The sequence below is a fragment of the Prunus mume genome, linkage group LG5 (genome assembly GCF_029339155.1).
Source record: "Prunus mume cultivar Tortuosa linkage group LG5, ASM2933915v1, whole genome shotgun sequence".
In the NCBI taxonomy this organism is placed as follows: Eukaryota; Viridiplantae; Streptophyta; class Magnoliopsida; order Rosales; family Rosaceae; genus Prunus; species Prunus mume.
In genome coordinates, this window is record NC_142702.1 from 3939769 (window position 1) to 3964285 (window position 24517).

Consider the following 24517-nt stretch of genomic DNA (forward strand, 5'->3'; position numbering starts at 1 on the left):
CCGACAAAATGAAATCCATTCCATATTCAACATAACAGAGAGTGATCAAGAAAACATTAAACAGAAAATCCATGAACCCATACCTCCAACAACATTATTAGATCGCAAAACATATACCTAAAACCCTTTAACAAAACACGTAATATATCATTCAATGAATTTACAAGGGGAAGAGAGGGTTTGTACTTACAGGTTGGCAGAGCTCACAGATTATGACCAAATTGGATTTGACACAGCCTGGCCCAACTTTGAATTAGAGATGAAGTGAGAGAGCGAAATGTTACGTTGCGCGAAATCAGAAAATTTTAGGGTTCAGGGTTAGAAGTATAAAAATAAGAGTCAAATCTGAAAATTTTAGGTCCCGCGAATATTTTAAGAAAGCGCGCTTTTTAAAACATCGACCGAAAATACAAGCGTCGTTAAAATTGAACATTAAAGATGACGCTTATTACATTAAGGACGTCGTGGTAAAACTATGTACCACGCAAAATCAAAAAAGGCGTTAAAACTATGAAAAACCACGGCGGGGTTAAGTAACTAACGACGTTGTAAACAATAATAAACGACTAACAGTAAACAAAACGTCGTTTAAAAAAGAAACCACGTCGGATTTTTCACCATACGACGTAAACTCAATATTCCACGACTCAATCACCGTCGTTAAAAGTAATACCCTAAACTTTAAAACCATAAATTATATATTTGTAAAATTTAATTTTATAAAATTGTTTATGGTTTTACATCCTAATAAATAACAAGCATAAACCCTAAACCCCAAAAATTATACTTTATCCATAAACCCTAATAAATAACAACCCTAAACCCCAAACCCTAAACCCTAAACCATCAACCATCAAACTATATAAGTGATGCTATGACTCATAAAAACAATTTTATTTTGGTTGGTCATTTTAAACTTTCATTACACAAACTGCATTTTTTTGGGGTTTAGGGGGAAGAAAATATATCAATGACTTCATAGGAGTTGAAGTTGAATTTTTTGAATTTATTTTAAATTTATTTTTAAAATTTTGAATTAAAAATAATAAAATATTCTTATATCAACAACAAACCACGGCGGGGTTAAGTAACTAACGACGTTGTAAACAATAATAAACGACTAACAGGTAAACAAAACGTCGTTTAAAAAAGAAACCACGTCGTATTTTTCACCATACGACGTAAACTCAATATTCCACGACTCAATCACCGTCGTTAAAAGTAATACCCTAAACTTTAAAACCATAAATTATATATTTGTAAAATTTAATTTTATAAAATTGTTTATGGTTTTACATCCTAATAAATAACAAGCATAAACCCTAAACCCCAAAAATTATACTTTATCCATAAACCCTAATAAATAACAACCCTAAACCCCAAACCCTAAAACCTAAACCCTAAACCATCAAACTATATAAGTGATGCTATGACTCATAAAAACAATTTTATTTTGGTTGGTCATTTTAAACTTTCATTACACAAACTGCATTTTTTTGGGGTTTAGGGGGAAGAAAATATATCAATGACTTCATAGGAGTTGAAGTTGAATTTTTTGAATTTATTTTAAATTTATTTTTAAAATTTTGAATTAAAAATAATAAAATATTCTTATATCAACAACAAACCACGGCGGGGTTAAGTAACTAACGACGTTGTAAACAATAATAAACGACTAACAGGTAAACAAAACGTCGTTTAAAAAAGAAACCACGTCGTATTTTTCACCATACGACGTAAACTCAATATTCCACGACTCAATCACCGTCGTTAAAATTAATACCCTAAACTTTAAAACCATAAATTATATATGTGTAAAATATGAAAACCTCAGCAAATTGTTTTTTCTTTTATAATATGAAAACCTCAGCAAATTGTTTTTTCTTTTATAATATGAAAACCTCTGCAAATTTTCAGGGAAAAAAAGGATGTATATTATAGACAAAATTTGTACATTATATATATTATAGACAAAATTAGTACATATAAAAATATCAAGTGTTCCAAAAATCCTCTAATCCATATGAAGGCAAACAAACTCTGCCCATTCTTTCCTGACTTCATCAATGGCTGCTTGGGGGTATGGCGCTTGATCTTTTCCCTTGGCAAACTGCAATCCATAAACAACGATTATTAAGCTTTACAAAATAAAAAGAAATTCAGTCACAGACGACGCTTTTTTTATAACCGACGTAGTCTATCGATTCAACGACGGTAATTTTAAATGACCGTCGTTGATAATACAAAAACCAAATAAAATGTTTCTGAAAATTTTTTTCTTACCTTCTTCTCAAACTCCAAGGAAGGATCCATGATGATGTCCCTCATGAAGCGCATGACATAATACCCGCATTCGACACTGCTGGGTTGCTTTGGTGTGCCTGGCAGAGTTTTCCAAATTGGTGCTTTACGGCCGGTCGCCTATGTGGGAATTATAAATTTTAAAGCACTGTTCACGATGTTTTTGCCCTCCTCATCCACCACACGATTTCCAGGCAGAGGATCCAGAAAATAGACGGTTTCCCTCTTTGCCCTCACAATCAGCAAGACCCAATGACGGCTGCACAAAAAAAATAAAAAACGACGGTTATTTATAAAAACCGACGTATTATATAGTTTCACACGACGTAAGAACTTAATCATCGACGTGATTATAAATTTATCACGACGAGAATTAACTACCGACGTGGTTAGTTGTTTCAAACGATGGTATAAATAAATAACCGACGTGGTTAGATGTTTCAAACGACACAGAATTAGTTAAACAGTTTTATAAGTGAAAATCATACAAACAAAATCCATTTAAGGAGACTAACCCTGGATTGTAAGGCATCATGAAAATCTGTTCACCATCTGTTTTCTCAAGTCGATCGCTACAATTCGTGATCCGCCGCTTAGTGACCCAAATGGCACTAACTTGAGCAGGGTCGATAAAGCCAACCATGCTGCACATATTTGCTTCTCTCAAAAGATCATATAAGCACCTAAATATATAAAACAAACGACGGTTATTTATACACAAACGACGTATTATATAATTTCACACGACGAACTGAAATAGAAACAGACGTGATAACTAATTTATCACGACGGTAAAAAAAGAACGACGTGGTTAGTGATTTAAAACGACGCAATAATTAAACAACCGACGTCTTATGATATAATGTTTGATATTTGATTAGGACAAACCTCATATATACTGCAACCACAGTAGCCCCAATTTCTTCCATGCCTGCAAATTGTGTAATATCTTCATGCAAGACGAAGGTACTTCGATCTGCACCAAACACCTCCTTCTCAATGTTGAAAGTCATGATCTTCCCCTGTGGCTTTAGTGTAGTTTCCACATAACCACAAAGGGATTGTAAGGAAGATGGCACCTCCACATTTGAATAATCGAGTACTTCATCACCCTGTTTAAAGAAATAAAGCAAAATAAATTGTTGTGGTAATTCATTAAAAACGACGGCTTAAATTAAACAACGTCGTCTGATTATAATTTAAACGACGGTAATTAAATACCGTCGTTTTAGATTATTTATTACGTCGTAGAAAATAAATTCCGACGTCTAATGTTAAAACAAACGACGGTTTAAAGTAAAATATTGACGTCTGAAATGTGAAAAACAAATTAAAAAGGCAAAGTTATGAGAATATACCTCCTCGTCATGCTTTTCTTCATCTTGTTTTTCTTCTTTCTTCTCTTCAACATTTGTGTCTTCCTCTTTGCCTTCATCTTTATTCTCTTCAACATTTGTGTCTTCCTCTTTGCCTTCATCTTTATTCTCTTTTTCTTCTTCCTTCTTCCCTTCATCAATTGTTTCTCCCATCTTCTGTTCATCTTTATTTTCTTCTTTCTTCTCTTCATCTTGATTATCTAAAGCCCCAGATTTCTGTTTTAAATAATAAAGAAATATATATATAAGACAGATTGTACAGAGAGTAAAAAAATTAAACCAAAACGTCGTGGTAAGGCATAACATAAGACGGTATGTAAGAATTATGGACGTCTTAAAATTATTAAACGATGGTAAATAATAAACGTCGTGGTAATTTTATATCACGTCGTTGAGGACAAAAACCGTCGTCTAAAAGCCACAAAGTACGACGTCTAATGGCGTGTAAAACAAGTAAACTAAATACGACGTGGTATTTAAATAAACACGACGGGTTATTTACAAAATCGTCGTGGTATGGTTTTAAAACGACGGGTTTATTCATAATAACGACGTCTAATGTTAAAAAAAAACAGGGAATTCAAAGTTCAGTTATGTTACCGTTTGTTCTTGCTGTTCCCCATTTCGCAGTATCATCCTCTAAATGTAGGGATCTCACTTCAGCCCCAGAACAGCTTGCTTTATCAGACATTGGATTCATGGGACTTGTTTTCGGTTTAAGCATGCTTGGATCAAAATTGGGGATGAGGTGGGAAAGCTAACTTAGTAAATGTTCCCTCTCAGCCTCTACTAATTGTTTGGTTCTAGCTTCCATCTTCTTAGTCTCTTCTTGAAGGACAATTCTTACACTTTCCTTCAATTGATCAGCAAACTTCACCCTTTGTGGTCTAGGTAAATTGAAGAATTGCCTAGGGGAAATCCCAGCACCTACCCCTCTTACTCTCCCTGGATGCTCGGGACCCAAAGCCATGGTCAACACATCATTACTGCCAGCTTATACTCAGATCGCCTTCACCACTTGTTTTTGCAAGTCATCCTAAAACAAAGACAAAAAAAAAAGTCAGCACAAGAAAATACACGACGGTTATTTATAAACAAACGACGCATTATATAATTTCACACGACGGACCAATATAGAAATCGACGTTATAATATCTTTATAACGACGTTAATTAAAACCGACGTGGTTAGTTTCTTAAAATGACGCAATAAATAAACCACCGACGTCTTATGCTGTAATTACAGAAAACAGAGTTGTGATTTCAGATTTAGATATTTCACGACGTTTTTGAAAACATTTTGACGTAGTAATAACATTAACACGACGGAAAACATTAACCACCGACGTCTTATGCTATAATTACAGAAAACAGAGTTGTGATTCCAGATTTATATCTTTCACGACGTTTTTAAAATATTTCGACGTAGTAAAATCATTCACACGACGGAAAAAATATAATATAAGACGTAGTAAGAATTCTACACAGTAATATAAAAATTTAAAACAGAGTGTGTAGGCTTACAATTAATTTTGCTTTCTCTGCCACCTTTGGATCCGGGATGTTACCAAGTTTGTCCTGTCTAGCTTTCTTCCATAAGGTAGATCGATCAATTTCTACCCTAGGCATGGTTTCCTCCAATTGATCCTCCAAACCAGCATATCCTTTTCGAGACAATCGATGATTGTACTCAAGTTTCTCCCTAATCTGTGCATGTTGAGAATGCACAGACTCAAAGTCTTTGGATAACCTTGAAGCTACAAAGGCATCCCATTCGCTTTCTCTATGAATTTATATACCGCAGGGGGTTGGCTTAATTTCTCCCTCTCATTGATGTATGGAAGGATATAATGCCTCGCCAGTGTAGACTTGAAATCCTTCCATTTCTTGGCAGCAGAAGATAACACCGAGGTCTTGCCCCCTTGACCTACCACAAAAGCCATGTCAACGGCTTCCCAAATCTGCTCCTTTATATCATTGGGGATGTCAGCCCATTTCTTGTCCACAAGTGGGACTCGAGCGTGCCAACACACCAATGTAGGATCTGCATCTCAGTATGTGCAGGGCCACATCCTTTCCCTTTTATTGTACTCAACAACTGGCTTGATTTTCTGCAATTTTCTCTTCACAACACGAGGCATTGTGCTCATACCTCGACCTGACTTTGAATCCTCAGAAATTGTTGTCGTGCTGCTTGGTTCTTTCTCAGCAGATGAAACAAACTTCATCTTCTTCAAGGGCTTGTCTTGAGGAGTTACCATTCCAAGCTCCTTACCTCCATTTTTTTTGGAGCCAGAGTACTTACTTTGGTCTTGAGAAACCATGGTTACAGAATAAACAAACCTGCAAGTGAAAATATTTCGTGAAAAAATTAGAACACAAACGACGGTTATTTATAAACTACGACGTATGATAAGATTTTACACGACGTAATAACATAACATCAGACGTAATAAATGATTAAAGAAGAACAATATAAATGTTTAAACAACGACGAAAAAATATTAAATAAGACGTAATAAGAACTTATTACGTCGATATTTACACGACGTCGTGATATTCATATTAACACGGCGTAAATATTAATATAACGTCGTGTTATGTATATTCACACGACGTGAATAATAAGCTACCGTCGTATTTATAAGAAACCAAAAACATTTTTCTTTCTTTGTGAATGTTTGATTGCAGGTTTCATTTCTCTGAAACATGGATTTTGTTTTTCCTAATTTGATAAAATACAAAGAAAAAAAGCTTTCTCATCTTTTTATAGACGACGGTATCTTATTATAACGTCGTGGTATGAACATTCACACGGCGTCAATAATAAGATACCGTCGTCTATATAAGATACCAAACCCTACTTTCTTTGTCTCTGTATTTTATCATATTAGGAAAAACGAAAACCATGGTTCAGAGAAATCAAACCTGCAACTAAACAAGCAAATAAAAAATTGAATGTCATTTTAAAAACAACTTAGATCAATTTTAAGACGACGCTAGGACGACTGACGACCCGTCGTGGTCTACGTATTTAACCACGTAAATAAAAAGCTACCGTCGTCTTATTTAGTTGAGTTAGTTATGTTCAAAGTTCAATATCTTTCCCTCTCTGTCTGTGTATTTTATCAAACTTGGAAACAAAAAAATGATTTTCGCCAGAAAAAAGGTAAAAAGATTTTCAAAACAAAAACAGATGAGCATGCAATATAGCAACAAAAATAGTGAGAAATGAAAGCTTACCTTTAAGTGCAATGAAAGCTTCTCTCGGATTTTGGTGTTTAAGTTCAGAGGCGACGATGAAGACAAGAGGAAGACGATGAGATACTCTGATAGTGCTCTGACAAGGAAAAAAGACGAAAAGTTTTCTCTGGGAGATTGAAATGTTTTCTCGGGTTTGGAAACAGTGCATGTGTAAGTCAGGTAGACGAAAAGTTGTATATGTATACAAACCGTTTCATAGTAATAAGACGGCGGTTTACATATAACGACGACGTATTAATAGACAAACTACGACGCTAATTTGAACTTATGACGTGGTACATAAATACGACCGTAGTGTTGTAGGTACCGCCGTAGTAAACTCCTAAATAAAAGTCGATAACTCAATATCTCGCGTCATGGTAGAAATATTTAACACGACGGTTGTTTTAAAGTTACGACGTTTATTTTTATAATATACGTCGTTTTATTGTAATATACCGACGTGGATAACACTAAACTAAAACGACGTATTATTTTTCCGACGACGTGGATTCGTTTTTAAACGTCGTTATGTGTAATATAACCGACGTGGATTTTATTTTTTTTATTATAAATATAATTCTTTTCCCCTTTTTCTTATAGTGTATTTTTCAAAAACAGTGCCTTATAGATATAGTTTTTTTTCCCGAGGAAATTAATGTTCTAGAATTTGTAAAGTTTCTTTTCTAGGTGACTGATTTAAATCAAATAAAAATATAAAACAACGATCTGTTTTTGTTATACCGTCGTCGTTTCTTGTCGTTTTAAGTAAGAATAAAACGACGTAATATATTTGTTACCGACGAGAATTGTTTTTTTTAAACGTCGTTATGTGTAATATAACCGACGTGGATTTGGTTTTTTAATTATAAATAGGGTTTTTTTCCACGGGTTCTTTCAGTTTTAGTATTCGATTAGGGTTTCAACTTCTTCTTGCCCCTTTCTCTGTCTCACCTCATCTCTTGGGAAGTTTTAGGAGTCAATTGTTTGGATGTGAATGTATGTGCGTTTGTGTAGATACACAAACGCACATACATCATTCACTTCCAAAAAATTGTCTCTCTGATTGCAAATCTGTGGCTGCCGTCATGAAATTTTAGGAGGCAATTGTTTGATGTGAATGTGTGTGTGCGTTTGTGTAGATACACAAACGCACACACATCATTCACTTCCAAAAATTGTCTCTCTGATTGCAAACTGTGGCTGCCGTGAAATTTTAGGAGGCAATTGTTTGGATGTTGATAGCGTGCTTGTGTAGATACACAAACGCACACATATCATCAACTTCCAAAAATTGTCTCTCGATTAAACTGAGGCTGCCGTCAAATTTCAGAGGCAATTTTTGGATGTTAATGTGTATGTGCGCTTGTGTATCTCAAAGACACAAATACACATACATCATTAACCTCTAAAATATTGTCTTTCGTAAGATTATAATGAGCAACAGATCTGAGTTCCATCTTGTAAGATTTCCTAACCCTTGTGATCTCGTAATAACTGATTATGTCGGCGGTTTTCTATATAAACCGTCGTGGTTATTTCAATTTTGTCGTTAGGTAGATCTACCGACGTAGGATAACAAAATCGAAGAAATAAATTTTTTAAAAAATTCTTATTCAGACGACGGTTTAAATATAATTTATGACGTATAAAGTGGACAAATACGACGTTAAATTCTATAATACGTCGTTATATGAAAACCCCAACTTGGTAAGATTGAAAGATGTCGTCGTAGAAATACGAGAAAGACGTCGTTATATTTACCTTTGCCGTAGTTGTACATTAATTTAATACGGCGGTATTTTGTATTTTACCGCCGTGGATTTATTTGTAATTTTACGTCGCTTTATACGTAAAACTTGGTCGTAGCACTTCTGGGTAAAACGACGGCTTTTTTTGAAACCGTCGTCTTTACTTTCTACGTCGGTCGGTTCATAACTTCCGCCGTTATTTGTTGGCTATGATTTTACCTCATGAAAATCCTATTTCAATAAGACGTCGGTTTTTAAATTAAGTACGTCGTGTTTTTGGAACAGCCATTTGAAACTCCATTTTTTAGTTGTCTAATATGTTATTACACGGTGGTTTTATAAAACCGTCGTCTTTTAAAAAACAACGACGGTTTTCACGTAGACCGTCGTGTTTTTGTGGTCGTCTTTTTCACTTTTTGTAGTAGTGTACATTGACATTTACAACATCTATGCCTCCTCATGCGTTTCCTCCAACCTCACTGCAAAACCCAAAAAGGCTTCAGTAAGTTAAAAACAACGCCCTTAATTATACAGCATGTAGGTATTTACCATCTGCTGTTTTCAAAACATTTTGTTGTGTTGAACTGCCGAGCTGCAGATATTCGAATTCGACCCGTGCAGCGAGTACTATGCTTATGCTTATTTTAACCGGCCATACGTTCAACAAGCTCTCCATGCCAATGTTACTAAACTCACACATGACTGGGAACCATGCAGTGATGTTATCACAAACTGGGCCGATAGTGCATCGACCGTAGTGCCCCTTTTAAAAGAGTTCCTGGCTAATGATGTTCGAGTGTGGATTTTTAGGTGAAATTTTGATACTCTTCTTCTTCTTCATCATCTTAAACTTGTAATTTGCTTCTCTGGAGTTTCAGTATTTGAACTCTAAAGCTAATACCAGCTCATTCTTATGGAAATAATGAATGCAGTGGAGACATAGATGGAGTGGTACCAGTCACTTCAACAAAATATTCTATTGAAAAGCTGAATCTTCCAGTAAAGACTGAATGGCATGCTTGGTTTATTGGTGGAGAGGTAGCTTCTCATTTCCCCATCTTTTTTGTCTTCGGATTTTCAAAACCACGTCTTTGAAAGTCTTTGGCGTTAATTATTTTGGATGTTTTATTCATATATATATATTTGTCTTGTGCAACAGGTTGGTGGTTACACACAAGTGTATGAAGGAGAGCTAACATTTGCTACAGTGAGAGGGGCAGGGCATCAAGTGCCAAGCTATCAGCCTGCAAGAGGACTTTCCCTCATCAAGCACTTCCTTGATGGCACACCACTCCCTAATACTACAAGACATACTTAATTTCTTTAAATATTTCTAGCAATCAAAATGTCATTACCTTGTTATTAATTTTTTAGTCCACACAAGGTCACTTGATTTCACGCTCTTCTAGTTGTAATTTATATTCATTGATTAATAAATGTTCATAACAATTGCTTTTCAATTGAACCCCTACCCCCTAAAGATTGTCTTGTAATAAGCTGTATAGTTAGTCCAAAATGCCCAAACTATCTATAAGTGGCGAAGCCAGAAATTGATGTTAGAGGGCTTGCGAAATATAAAAATTGAAGGGAATGAGAGCATAAACACTGCAAAGTTCTAGTAGAGATTCTACGCATTATTTTTCTAAACCAATATCCCCTAAAGTAAAAATCAAGAAATAAACTTTTAAATTACAGATTTTACACAACATGCTATGATTGTTGTATATAAAAAACCTTTGATCCTCCTTCAATATTCAATTCAATTAATAAACACAACATTAAATTATTTACACAGAGAGAGAGAGAGAGAGAGAGAGAGAGAGAGAGAGAGAAGGAGACTGAAATGGCAGGGAAGAAGAAAAAAGAAAGGGAAGAGAGAGAGAGAGAGAGAGAGAGAGAGAGTAAAGAGTTGAGAAGGGATTTGGAACCCCTTTAGTCCCTACATAGCTCCACCATAATTGCATATTGTAGCTTTTCTGGACGTGTGCATAACTAATTCGGGATACTCTCTTTTATTGGTTCCAAGTGTTGATCATGCATGTTTGACATAAACTTTTTTACAAATTAGGCTTGATTATTTCTTTAGTTACACAATGTTTGATGGGGAGGACTAGATTAGATTAGACTAGCCTAGACTAGTCAAATGCCTATATTTCATGTGCATTCAAGACATAATATGGATATGCTGCCTAACTTGGAGGAAGAATGGAAACTATCTATAAGAGGTTGATGACTAAAACTTAATGTTGAAGATTGGCTCACCATAGATGCAGGGGGATGACTAAAACTTAAAAGAGTTTTTCATCCTTCTCTGAGACCTTTTTACCTTTCCTTTGTGAGAGTTTTTTTTATTTGTATTGTTATGGACTGGTATTTTCGAACTTTATCTCATTTTGGTGGTTATCAGTTTGTACTCTTAGTTAGAAAGCCTATAGTTTCTCCACACACACACAAAAAAAAGATAAGGGCATGAGTGTGGTAATTTGAGCATTGATAGCTACTTTTGATTATGATTGATTCTATTCTTTGGTGTAATGATTGTTGATATGATTTTCAGTTTCACATGGCTATGTTTATCTCAAGGAGACGATTTGACTTAATTTGGCTACTTCACCTATTCTAAGACTAAACTGTGAATTTGATATTGGAAGAGAATGGTTTTAATTGATAGGTACAATTGGTTTATACAAGAGTGTGGGGCTTGTTTGTTACACCTCCTTGGCTTGGATTGGCTTGGATTGGTTTGGATTGGCTTGACTAAAAGTTAATCCCATGTTTGTTGTCATCTGGTCCTAATATTAAGTGGGATTAGTAATCCTAGGCCCACCAAAAACACCTTCTTAGGTGTTCTTAGCTAAACCCATGTGAAAATGAGGGACTATTAGTCCCGACCAAAGCTCTGCAACCAACTCCACCCAAGCGCTAGCGGCAACCACCGACCACCCAAACAGCAATCACAACCACCGACTATGGGTTGCAGATGGCAATGGCAGGCAACAACAAAGATGGTAGACGGCGACGACAGTCGGTGTAGGCGATGACAAACCACCACGACGATTGAAGCTATTCCACGATTTATCTTTGGGTCTTCATCAATTTGAGTCTGCTTCTGCCTCTCTCTCAAGTTTGTTTGTGGATGATGATTTTGGTGTGGGCTGTGGATTTCTGCCATGATTTAGGTGTGAGCTCCTGCCTCTCCCTCAAATTTGTTTCTGCAAATTACTTACCACACCAAAGCCAAAGTATCTGAACTAGATGATGTTTTTAGGTGGGGTAGAAATTAGAAGAAGGGAAGGAGAGAGAGTAGGGAGAAGAAGAGATGAAAAAGAAAAGACGCAGATAGAGAAGATGAAGAAGAAATAGCAGAGGGAGAGAGAAGTAAAAATAAAATAAAAATTCATTTGCTTTCTTTTTAAAATTTAAAAATTTAAAAATTTTAAAAATTTAGTCCTAATCCAATCGTACACCAAATGCAGTACTAGGCTTATCCAGCTTATGCCAAGTAAAGCCAATCCAATCTTAGTGTTTAGTCTAGTCCATGACAATCCATCGTACCAAACGACCCCTTAGTGTACAAGGAAACAAGTTCTCGAATCTAGAAAACCTACTAGGAAAGTAAATCCTAATTACAACAGTATTGATATTAACCGATATTATACAAACTTATTTCCTAATACTCCCCCTCAAGATGAAGGATGTGCAAATCCTTGAGAAGGGATCGAAGCCAAGACAACTCACAACATGCTGCCACTATAGATCTATATTCAGCTTCTACTGAAGATAAAGATACAGTTTTCTGTTGCTTAGATTTCCATGAAATTAAAGAAGATCCCAGAAACACACAATAACCTGTAGTAGACCTTCTAGTATGAGGACAACCTGCCCAATCAGAATCACAGAAGGCAAGCAAAGTCAAGTTATTCTAAGAAGACAATAATATTGCCTTGACCTAGTGAGTTTTACGTGGGGGCATGCATAAACCTGCTTAAGACATGAATAGAGTAAGTAATGTATGGCCTTGTGATTGTCAAATAAATTAAGCAACCAACGAGTCTTCTATAATGAGTTGGATCTTTAAGTAATTCATCCTTGTCCGAGAGCTTAAGACCTTTTTCCATAGGAAAACCAACAGGTGCAGCACCTAGGAGTTTTGCATCCTTCAAAATTTCCAATGCATACTTGCATTGAGATAAGAAAATGCCTTGTTTTGATCTTGATACCTCAATCCCCAGAAAGTATTTCAAATCTCCAAGATCTTTAATACGAAAAATGACTGTGCAAAAAATCCTTGAGTGCCGAGATAGCTATAGGGTCATTGCTCGTGATAACAATGTCATCAACATAAATCAATAATGTTGTGAAAGAGTACCCCCAACATTGAGATTAAAAAGAGTTTTTCTATTTAAACTCCACACTTTTCTTTGTTGACCCCAATACTTAAATCAATAAGCTTTTAAGTTTTATTATTGTGTAAAAAGACCACACACACACACACACACACACACACACACAAAAAGTCATCCAACTTAATACTTAACCCTAATACATCTATAAAGAGCCATATAAGGATAGCCAACAGCCATTTGTTACAAAAAAAAAATAGAGCCCATCGCTCTGTTATTTTACAAAAAAATAATAGTCGCGGTTCTTCTTTATGAGCACAGTCCATCTCGTGCTTGTGTTGTGCATGGTTATCCTACCAACAGTCGAATGATCTTCATGTAAAAATTACTTGTTCATTTCCTCAAACTGATTTGAAAATCCACAGTAAACATGTTGTTGGCAGAGATATAAATTCTTTACCATGTTATGTGCGCCAAGAATGATAAATGTTGGTCTGTGTAGGGGTCCAAATCTGTAAACATTTTATTAGACATAATCATTCCAACCTCCAAGCATTTGATTGGTATAGTCCGTATCAAGATCGCATTGACAATTGAAAAGAGCTTGTCGGTTCATTTGATAGTGGGCTGTGGAGTGTGAGTTTATGAGTTTTTTTTTTTTTTTTTTTTTCCTACTAGGTGTGTATTTAGAGGTAGTTTAAAATAGTGTGATTTTTTGTAAATCATAAAACTTAAATTGTGTTTTGTTAACTTAATATGAGTGAACAAAAGAAGTGCATGATTTAAATAGAAAACTCGATTAAAAACTTAACATCTTGCCCAAAAATATCATATGGATGCATTTTCAATTAAATTAATTGATTATCACACAACCTTCGAAGACATTAATCGAATCCTATTCAAACTAGTGAGACTAACCAGAGAGTCAGAGACCTTCTCGTTCGTTTTTCGCCGGAAGAAAAGTATAGACCTAGAACTCGACGACTTTAACCAGCAGATAGACAGAGACTGAAAAAAATAATATTCAGCCAGGCGTTGAAGCCGGAAGCTTACCACCACATATGGATCTCTCTCTCGCCGGCGACAAGAAGAGGCCGCGCAGAAGCTCAAGAGCAAGAGCTCCGACCACAGTGGGCTCTTTCCAACACGACATCCTTTGCATCATCTTCTCTTTACTCGACTGCTTCGACCTCGCAAGTTGTTCCGTCGTATGCAAATCCTGGTAGGCTCTCCCACTCTCTCTTTCAACTATTTGTTCTTCCGGAATTTCGAAGGTGAATTTGCAATGGGTTTTTGTTCAATGCAGGAGTGCGATTATCAACAATTCTAAGTTGCTCCAATTGTTTTACCGCAAAAAATGGCAGACGGGTCTTCTGGGTTCCAGCAATAGGTCTAAAGAATGTCCTGAGGAATCTTGGAAGGATTATTTGGAGGAGATGGCTGTGGAGCGTCATAGACTGGCATTACAGGAAGGTCGAATTCGTGTTGATCACTTGAGGGGTCACTCTGTTGGGTACTGCCTTTGTCCTTACAATTCAATTTTACCTCTTTTTTTGTCCTTTACTTTTCTAGTTTTATTGTTGGGTATGATGGAATTGTTGTGATTCTTCATTCATGTAAAGGTTTTTTTTTGAATAATTGTGTGTCTTTACATTTTACATGATTCAACCAAAAAAGAATTACAATACATGAAGGTTTTAGATGTCAGTAACCTAAACAATCTAGCAGTTAATCAAGGGGTCGTACATCAAAGAATTTGAAGCTTAACAACTTGGACCATTGCTTGTGAAGACCTTTAGTGAAGAAATCAGTTGTCTCATTAACTGAGAGTGGCAAACAAATATGAACCCTAATGCTCGTTAAACCTCAGGAGATATTTCACTCCTCATATTTCAATTTTAATCACAGTTAAGATTATAATTTCTGTATTTGGTATTACAAGATTCTGAACCTGGGGCATCAAACAAATTCTCAAGTTACATGTCTGGTTTAGTTGGCTATGAGTGTAAGCAGGCTCATAGATTGATGAGGAAGGGGATTTGTCTTACTGTGTATGTGAAGCCTAGGCCTGCTGCTCTCTACGGGGATGTATCATTTTTCTAACCTTGCTCTCTATTAGGGGTGAACAGTGTCGAACGAAGATGGGGTTGCTTCTTACTGGCGTCGGTGATAAGGTAGTTTCCCTTGTACAGAGCTTACAAAGCTAGCTTTTATGTATAAATTTATTTTAAGTTCCATAACTTATAATTATCAAAATGCACAAACTTCTGATCCACAGAAGAACTAAGAAGGGAACATTAGATTATTTTAAGCTCCATAACTTATAAGTTCCTACACCACTAGTCCTCCCTATATTTTTTTCATGGTGATATTTCAACTGTATACTGTCTGACGTGTTCATGAAGCAAGAAATAAGTTACCTTACGAATTATTATTAGCTTTTGAATATGCTTGTGGACTTGTTACAATAGAATGTAAATCATATGTATTGGTATCTGGCCAACATATGTATCATTTGTACAAGTTTTCCCTACTTAGCTGGTGAATCTGGCTTAAGGTCATATTAAAAAATGCCATATCTAAACTAAATGAGTTTGGCTGTGAAATAATTTTTCTGTTTGAGGACAATAGTATTATTGAATCAATGGTCCTTTTTTGCCAGTTCAAACTAGCTCAACTTGCATGTATGGACTTTTCCACTTAATACCAACCCTCACTGCTTTGCCACTTAAGCCAAGGCCTCTGTTGCATTTCTAGCCTTTTCTGTTTTCTCTATCATACCTTTCAACAGGTTACGTCTTTTTGAGCAACTTTGGCCTTTGCTTGTTCTGCTCGGTGGCTTTTTCCGTTTGATAGCTTGTAGTACTAGAATCCAGAACCTACACAATTGTCAATAGTTTTGTGGTTATCCTTTCACAAGCTTTATTTTCAGTGTAATTCTTCTGAGTTTTTGGCATGGCATTGATGCTAGGTTATGCGTCTTTGGTCATTGGAGAGCTATAAATGTGTAGGGGAATATCCCATTCCAGACAGAGTCCGTTTAGTTGACTTTGATTTTGATGAGAGCAAGGTCAGTTGAACTATTAATTTTTGGTTTTTCATTTAAGCAAATGTACTGAAATTCTATCAACCATGTTATAGATCAAATATCAGTCCAAAAAAAAATGTAAGACAGTGACTGTTGTTGTTTGCTAGATCACATGTTCTTGTAGGATTGGAATGTCATGTATGCATCTTCATTTAATAGATCAACGTACAAGTGCAAGTGTAGCATTAACATCGATTATGTGACAGAATATATGTGTTTGTAAAATATGCTATTGAGCGTACTAAATTCTTCTAGCTTCCTTGGAAATAATTCCCCCTTTTTTTTTTTTAACCGTCTCTAGTTTAGACTGATATGGATGATTTGTCATGGTAATTTTGACCTCTCATCCTCAATGTGAATAGCTAATGCATCCAATTAATTATACGTATTGAAAGCACGTTGTTTTCTTTTATTAAGGGAATTTTCTGATATCTATACAACCCTCTTACTTTTCTGTAGATTGTTGGCTTGGTTGGCACTCGTATATGCATATGGAGGCAGAATGGGATAAGAAGAATATTTCCCTCGCATGAGGGAACCTTTTCGAAGGGTTTATGCATGCGGTATGTGGACAAAATAATAATACTGTCATTAATTTTAGTTGTAAATGTAAGTGGTAAATGCATTGCTTCATCAGCAGCAATATGCATGGTAAAGACTAAGAACCTAAACTTGGAGATTTATTATTTACTTTCTTTCATCAAATGGTTGAGCATTTGATTGTCTGAATATTTTACTTTTGAGCTTCTATTCCCTAATTTTGATTGATTATATTCTGTTTTAGGTTACTAGTATTGCCACTATTATTGTTATAGACTCGAATGCTATACAAGATGCTTTACTTGCTGAAGGTCCTTCAAAATATTGTGAAAATTCTCTCTACTGGATTATTTCTGTTTTGGAATATATATATTTGAAAGTTTGCTTTTGGTGTGTACAAATATTACATTCTTCTCTGAATGCAGTTACTGCGATCCTGAGGCTGTGGTCGGCTGTGAGGATGGGACAGTTCGTGTATTTGACATGTACAGTAGAAAATGTTCTCAAATCATTAGGTATCCACTGCAAGAAATACATTTTCGTAATGGTGTTTATATTTGTTTTTTCCTGTAAAAATAGAGCTAATGAATAAGGCTTAAGAAGACCGTTTGACTTGTAGACATGCATTTTCAAGCGAGAGATAGATTCTTGCCTGTAAAGGGGCCAAGGGGATATATAGTTTAGATTAAACTTCCTGTCTGGCTTAAAATTCTCAGTATTGTTGTAATATGCATTTATATTGCTCAATGGTTTATGGACTCCATGTTATTTTCTTTTGATTCCTGATTGTAGGGCACATGAGGGGCCAGTAAAATGCTTATGTTTGAGTGATGATCAGTTGATACTTAGTGGTTCTTCTCTTGGCGATGTCACATTATCTGCACTTTCATCTGGCGAGCGGGTAGTGAAGTTACGATCACAAGATTCCTCAGGTTACTTTTTATGCCTGCTCTACCAAGAACTTTTGGAGTACAATCAGATTCTAACTATGGTTATCTTATATCTGCTGTTTTCTGAAATATTTGCTTCTTTGTATGCCCATAACATGGACAGTAATTTTGTCTTCTGTCTGGAGTTTATTTTTTGTTTTGTTAGAGAGAGAGAGAGAGAAAGAGAGTTGAAACCCGAACTTATTAATTGACTATAAATGAATAGAGTACTCTCTGTTTTCTTTTTCGTGAGTACTTGTGGGCTGCAAATGGGATCAACTAGAAGCCATAATTGTACTCTGCTGGATGTAGTCTTAGTTGTACCCTTATGTTCTTGTTGAATGAATTGTATTCATGTGAAAGAGAAATGAAAGAGATCTCATTGCAGTTGTTTGGAAATGTTGGCTCTGTTGGGACATATAATATATGCTAAGTAATATATTTATGGGTTTTATTAATACTCTTTCATGGAGTGGTAAGTTAATATTCATGAGAGCATAAATCTAGTTTAAACTTTTCATGGCAGGCATAAAGACTTTATGTTTCAACCCATGCTCTCACCAAGTATTTGCTGGAACTGCTACTGGATATGGACTTTGTTGGGACCTAAGGTATGGAATATGACTTCAAATGTTATTTAAAGAATCTCAACTTACCTGGGTAAATCTATTTCATACTTTAGCTTTCTAATTTCTGATGAAATCTATGTTATCTGTTTCCATATTTCCACATCATTACAATTTTAAATACTAGGTTTGCATTACTTTAAATCTCTGAAAAGAAAAGTCAAGCCTAATAGCTTCTTACAGAACAACATTTGTAATAGAATTGTGGGAGGTAACTTTCAATTTGTGATGTTCATGTACCTCTCATTAATCGTGTTCAGCTTTTGTCAATGTGGTCAGTATTGCCCATCCGTTGTAATTGGCTTCTCAATAGGGACGAATTCATTCATTTCATGGTTTTCGAATCTTCACTTTCTTTACAGTCATTTAGGGTTCTCTCGGAGTGAACTACTCCGAATAGAATCCATAATTTTTATATGATTGTTTTGAAATCATACAAGTAGTATACAAAACCTCAAAAATGGGTCAGCCTGACTCTTTCTGTCCTAGTTGGCGCCACCTCCACCCTTGGATCTCACTCTTTTGACAGTAACAGATGATGTAATCCAGTTGTAGTTGATTGACCATGTTCTTCCGTTATGTAATTCAGGATGGGACTTTTGTGGAAGACACGAGTGAGTCAAAATAGTGTATATTCAATGCAACACCAGAGAAATGATGCATCAACTTTGGCTGTTGGTGGAATAGATGGTGTGCTACGTCTACTGAATCAGAGCACAGGTGAAGTAATTTCAAGATGCATCTTGGACGGTTATTTATCACCAAGTTCACAAAACACACTTGGGGCTACACAAAGAACGAGGGGAAGAAGGCTTTCAGAAGATACCACCATTGACAGCATTCTCAGAAGCTGTCGACCTCCAATTACGTGCTTGGCTGTAGGGATGAAGAAGGTTATCACCACACACAACAGCAAGTACATCAGAATCTGGAAATTTGACTGAGGCTGAGAGGCGACTCCTTTTCCTTAGGTGTTGTTGATCTTGACTCTTGACTGAGGCCATTCTGTTTTTGCTAGGATATGATGATATTCATGATAAATGTAGATCTATAAGTTCATGTATGATTATCGATCATTTCATTGAAATACGCTCAGTTTCCAGTTGTTTATATTATGGTTTATGGTCAAGACCTCATTTCCCTGTTTTCTTTTCTCAGATTCGTACTTTAGCTTCTGGTTCTTGGACAAACTACAACACTTTATTCTTGAAAAATGCAAACCTGTTTTCAATATAGCTCCTGAGAAAAATAGTTGGTCCAATTTACCTACAGTTACAGAATTGAACAGGTAACAGAAAACGTTTAAATTAAACATGGAAGTTGCTTATGTGGCCTTCTTGTTTCTGATAGCAGAACTGGTAAATATAAATTTTTTACAAAAATAAGTATTTAAAAAAAAGGAAGAATTTCATCATAGCTTAATCATGCATATTTCCCTTTATGGGTTTTTAAGGTTTGGTGCTTTTTCTGTCTTGTAAATGTATTTGTTATATTGTATTGTTGGAATTTATCTAATGAAATTTATAGTCAACGCTAAGAGAAAACTGGCTTGTCGAGAAGATGTCTCAGGTTCACCCTCATGGCATCTTAGTTGTGCGTATGAGATACCCTAATTTAGACTATCATTTGTTTTTTTAAAAAATTGACATTTGCATGTTAATAATAAATAAATAAATAAAAGTCCTTTAACCCCAAAGTTTGTTTTTGTAACAATGGCAGAATTTGTTTCCCTTTTTGGAAAATTAGAGACTTTAAGCCCATGTGTAATTTGATTAAGCCCATGATTGAGCCCAAGCCTTCACACCCACCCGAAGCCAATCTCATTAAAAATTCAGAACCCTCAATTCATTTCTTTGACCTCACTCTGATTTTCTTCTTCCCCAAAATCAAATCAAACTAAAAACCCTAACCCTAGAAACCTAGACCCTCCCCCAAAAATGGTGTGCATACGCAAGGCCACCATAGACGACCTCCTGGCCATGCAAGCCTGCAACCTCTTCTGCCTCCCAGAGAACTACCAGATGAAATACTACCTCTACCACATCCTCTCATGGCCTCAGCTCCTCTACGTCGCCGAAGACTACAACGGTCGCATCGTCGGCTACGTCCTAGCCAAGATGGAAGAGGAGAGCAACGAGTGCCATGGCCACATCACCTCGCTCGCCGTGCTCCGAACCCACCGCAAACTCGGCCTCGCCACTAAGCTCATGAGCGCGGCCCAGAACGCCATGGAACAGGTGTTTGCAGCTGAGTACGTCTCGCTTCATGTGAGGAAGAGCAATCGTGCGGCTTTCAACTTGTATACGGAGACTTTGGGGTATAAGATTCATGACGTTGAAGCTAAGTACTATGCCGATGGGGAAGATGCGTATGATATGAGGAAGGAGCTGAAGGGGAAGAAGGTACATGGACATAGTCATGGACATGGTCATGGGCATGGGCATGCGCATCATCATCACCATCATCACCATCATGAACATGGAGGTGGGTGTTGTTCGGGGGAGGCAGTGAAACCGGAAAAGACAGAGGCGAAAAAGGTGGAGAGAGGGAATGCGAAGGCGGAGGCAAGAGCGGGATGAGAGTGAGAGAGGTAAATTGGGAACTGGGGAAAGTGTATTTTCTATTGTTTTACTTAATCTATGGTTTTGATGCTTACTGCAACTTGGAAAATGCATTTGAGGGTTCAGAACTTATATGGTATTTGTATTAAGGTGTTGACGTTTAAATACATACTCTGATTTGAGTGGTTTATGTTGTCATATTTTGTTTATTTGCTGTTTATTGTGTCAGGGTCTTTTGTTTATGTTGTCTGCTAATAGTTTCCCTGATAATTTAGTTTATGAATGCATTACTGATTCAGAAGCATGATTGTGCGTTGATAAGAGATTTATATTGTTGATGTGTTTTCGTTCTGTTTGATGATGGGTGCCTGATGCTCCTTAACAATTAGTACTGATTTTATTTTGGTCAATAGTACTGAATTATATTAGAAGCAGAGTTTACAAATAATACTGAAATAGAATAGGAGAGCTGGCTAGGTTTGTTTTATTTGCTTGGTAATTCAGCAAGCCACACTCCCACGAGATTACAGGCTTGTTCTTAAATGGGGAGGAGCTGTCTTTGTGCCCAAAGGCAATTTTCTGGCTGGATTATGGGCGACTCTTTTTTTATATGTATATATTTCAAGTAGGAATGTGCAAGTGACTACTTTGTCATAAGAGAAGCACATCATTGTATACAAGAGAGGTTTATTTGATGCACGTGTCAACATCAGACATATAGGGATTAATGATATATTGAGAATGACTAACAGTAGCATTTTTTAAGGTGAGCATGTCTCTGAAATTAAGTTAGATGATTTAAGTTGACCTACGTAGTCTGCCTGTTTGATTGGAGATCTTTTTTTTTTTCTCATTGCCAATGCTTTTAATCATAAGCAGTTAGAAATGAAAGTTTCTCTGTTTTTGGCAATTGTTCTTTGTAGCAGCATCTTGCTCCCTTTCAGGCTCCTAATTCATTTGTTTGTTTAATGTTTAGAATTTTAACCTGCTTTGACACATGAGTTGTATTAGCATGCTGGTGCACAACGGGTATTGAATTTCTTTAGGCATTCCAAGGTGTTGAATGACCGTGGATCCAGCAAAGTATAGGCAAAAAAAGTTACAACATTTATAATACATTAATGATAGAAAATTACAAGGAAATGGAATGGAAGCTTTTATCCATGCACTGAACAAAAGCTTTGATATGCAATAGTGTGGCAAGAATGGGCAACCAATGAGCATTTGCTAATCAATTTCTTACACTATTTGCTGTTTCTTAGGAGTTTGCTAAAGCATCAAGTTCACTTCTTGAAAAAGAGAACATGCAGAAAACAATATGATGTTGTGTGAAAAGTCAGCCTTGTCAGTGATGTAAGTTGGGTCAAGTTATCTGGTGAAGGTTTGGATATTGTGATTAGGAATTAATGTATTTGGTTTAACTAGCATTGTAGGTTTCTTTCTTTGATTCTACGTTGTTTTTTTCTTTTATTAAATTATATGGGTATGAAGATTTTCTTCTACCTTTCAATTTAACTTATCGGCACTTTAATCTATAGTCTAAATAGCTTGTCGGTTGCAGAATTTGTTATATACTAGCAAACTGATTAAGAAAACCATACTTAATTTTCAGCCTTGCCCTGGCCTTGAATTTCTCTACTACTAGCCATTTGATTCCCACCCCTATTTTCTTTTCGCGATAGGCATGCTATTCATATGTAGAATTATGTATACAGCCATGTGATATATTCATCGAGAGTGGCCTTTCCCACTTGGACTGCTTTTTCTGTGTGTGTTCATCCATTTGAATTCTACCTAGTCTGCATGTTTTTTAAGAGCACAGATTAACTTGGTATAGTATAAAGACCAGAAGTTGTATGAGAATGGGATGCCATTTTGTTTGGTTGATGGCATCCTCTTTTGCCACTCTGGAGTATACAACTGCCAACCCCTGCCCCTTTTTTTTCTCCCAAACATGTTTCTGCTGGAACGATTGTATAAAAATGCATTTGTAATCTTCTTGCTCTAGACTTAAGGCTAGAGCAAAGCAGTAGAAGGTCGAAATCCCACCTGGTTCGGCCCCTTCTGATGTAGTGATGTACTCTCTTTTTTTCTAAGACTGCTAGGATGAGTACACTGAGTAGCTTTACGTTTCATGTGCAGCGACATCTGTGTGATTCAACTGGACATGTGCTTTATTAGCCCAGACATTTGTCAACCTAGTTAGTATATTTGCGTATGGTACATGTATTATAAATGTATGTACGTATTTTTAAAACATACCTTGCGTTTTCTGTACACTTTGCAAAGATATGATATACACACTTTTTAACATCAATTGTTTTTTGTGCAAGTGTGCGTATTCTTCATGTTTAATGTATTTCTTTTGCAACTTTTGGATATCCATGTGTTGTATATATTTTTGACATATGTTTGAAAAATTATACAACGCATTAAAAATATTGCATAATTAATATTAAAGTACTCTGAAATGGCGGATTTTTTTATCATGTGTTTTAAATTTTGGTCAATATATGTATCAAAACCGCTTATGATATAGTTTGGTAGAAAAACTTTGAAGTGTTTATGGATATAATCCAAATTCACTTAAGATTTCACAGGCTCGAAAATAAGAATTTGAAATAACATATGAAATTAGGAGTTTGGAAGGATTCGAATTTTTCTTTTTCTTTTTCAGGTATGTCTCTCCGGTCTCCTGAACTAAAATTGTTGGTATAAAATATTTCATCCAAACAGTTAGATCTGAAATCTATAAGTTTTAAGGGAGATTCACTATTATACTTAATATAGAGGCCCAAATTATAAAAATACCATATATAAAATGGATTTTAGAAACACATCCAAAGTTCATTTATAACATAACAAAGAGGCTTTTAACTTCTTATAAATTACAAAATTGCCATCAATTTTTTAAAACAAGTTCAACCCCAAAACTTGATAAAAAATTCAAAAATACTCAATAGAGTATCAAAGTAATTTAATAATTAAAATTAAATTCAATAAGGCCAGCTGTCATTTTTTAAATTTTTTTAGGTTTTATAGAAATTAAATGGTATAGAGTTTATCTATATAGTGCTAAGAAAGGGTATAGGATTAATTATCTCAAATTTTAAATGCATAGGTTAAAAGATTTCAATCTAAATCCAACTCCAAATCCTTGGACCCATACAAGGAAGCTTTTTTTTTTTTTTTTTTTCTTTCTTTCTTTCTTTTTTTTGGGTCGAATGATGAATTCCATTAAGGAAGCTCAAACATACAAATTAATCTACAATATTAGATAAACACGGGCAACAGGACTGTCCCAAATAATAATATAAGGAAGCTTCTTATTCTAAGTTGGCGTTTAAAACTCAAACTCTGTATAATGCCCAAGTTGGTGCTTGTCGTATCATATTTCCCCTTGACATTTTTGACACAAGCAAAGGCTACCGAGGCTATACGGTGCTTTAACACTAATGGCAAAGTGGTTGTGCTTGCTTGGTTGGCTACGCCTACGCAATTACACCAAATTATAAGTAAAAAATATGCTTTATGCCAAAAACAAATATTACAACTCGTACAAGCTCACAAAGATAAAGTTGAAAATGACTCGATCTATTTCTTTTTTCTTTTTCTTTTTCTTTTTCTTTTTTGAGATAAAGCCTCCACAGCACAAGGACTCAGTTATTGAAATCAAGAAATACAACTGGGGGCATGAAGCCTGACTCAGATCAATAGAAACAACTAATAGGACTTCCTGAATAAAATCAGAGCCACCTCT

General features: G+C 35.7%; 2 protein-coding genes and 1 long non-coding RNA gene across 6 annotated transcripts; all 3 read left to right on the forward strand.

The window, feature by feature from the left end:
• The first annotated feature begins 9097 nt into the window (after positions 1–9097).
• LOC148916674 (uncharacterized) lies at positions 9098–10016 on the forward strand. Its single transcript, XR_016127390.1, has 4 exons — positions 9098–9172; positions 9269–9480; positions 9603–9708; positions 9830–10016. It is a non-coding gene; the product is annotated as an uncharacterized LOC148916674 (long non-coding RNA).
• A 3838-nt stretch (positions 10017–13854) lies between these two features.
• Positions 13855–19353, forward strand: LOC148916675 (F-box/WD-40 repeat-containing protein At3g52030-like). Of its 2 annotated transcripts, XM_089053395.1 has the most exons (9): positions 13855–14235; positions 14320–14526; positions 15133–15187; positions 15985–16083; positions 16561–16664; positions 17067–17156; positions 17434–17573; positions 18097–18181; positions 18786–19353. In XM_089053395.1, the coding sequence occupies exons 1-9, from the start codon at positions 14075–14077 to the stop codon at positions 19138–19140; spliced, it is 1296 nt and encodes a 431-aa protein (XP_088909521.1). In that variant the 5' UTR covers positions 13855–14074; the 3' UTR covers positions 19141–19353. The 2 variants fall into 2 exon arrangements, with proteins under 2 accessions (XP_088909521.1, XP_088909522.1); XM_089053396.1 differs by lacking the exon at positions 15985–16083 and having other exon boundaries at positions 13856–14235.
• A 685-nt stretch (positions 19354–20038) lies between these two features.
• On the forward strand, positions 20039–23074 carry LOC103330712 (N-terminal acetyltransferase A complex catalytic subunit NAA10-like). 3 transcript variants are annotated; one of them, XR_016127413.1, is made up of 3 exons: positions 20039–20786; positions 22020–22110; positions 22900–23074. XR_016127413.1 is itself a non-coding variant. In XM_089053471.1 (2 exons), the coding sequence occupies exon 1, from the start codon at positions 20134–20136 to the stop codon at positions 20773–20775; it is 642 nt and encodes a 213-aa protein (XP_088909597.1). In that variant the 5' UTR covers positions 20039–20133; the 3' UTR covers positions 20776–20786; positions 22900–23074. The 3 variants fall into 3 exon arrangements, 2 of the variants coding, with proteins under 2 accessions (XP_088909597.1, XP_088909596.1); XM_089053471.1 differs by lacking the exon at positions 22020–22110; XM_089053470.1 differs by lacking the exon at positions 22900–23074 and having other exon boundaries at positions 22020–22276.
• The last annotated feature ends 1443 nt before the right edge of the window (positions 23075–24517 follow it).

Bases quoted from the DNA above. Each gene is read 5' to 3' on its own strand.
- LOC148916675 (XM_089053395.1), top strand. From the start codon at position 14,075: ATGGATCTCTCTCTCGCCGGCGACAAGAAGAGGCCGCGCAGAAGCTCA. The intron at 14,527-15,132 runs GTACTGCCTTTG...GCTCTCTATTAG, and splicing joins TTGAGGGGTCACTCTGTTGG to GGGTGAACAGTGTCGAACGA. The intron at 15,188-15,984 runs GTAGTTTCCCTT...CATTGATGCTAG, and splicing joins TTACTGGCGTCGGTGATAAG to GTTATGCGTCTTTGGTCATT.
- LOC103330712 (XM_089053471.1), top strand. From the start codon at position 20,134: ATGGTGTGCATACGCAAGGCCACCATAGACGACCTCCTGGCCATGCAA.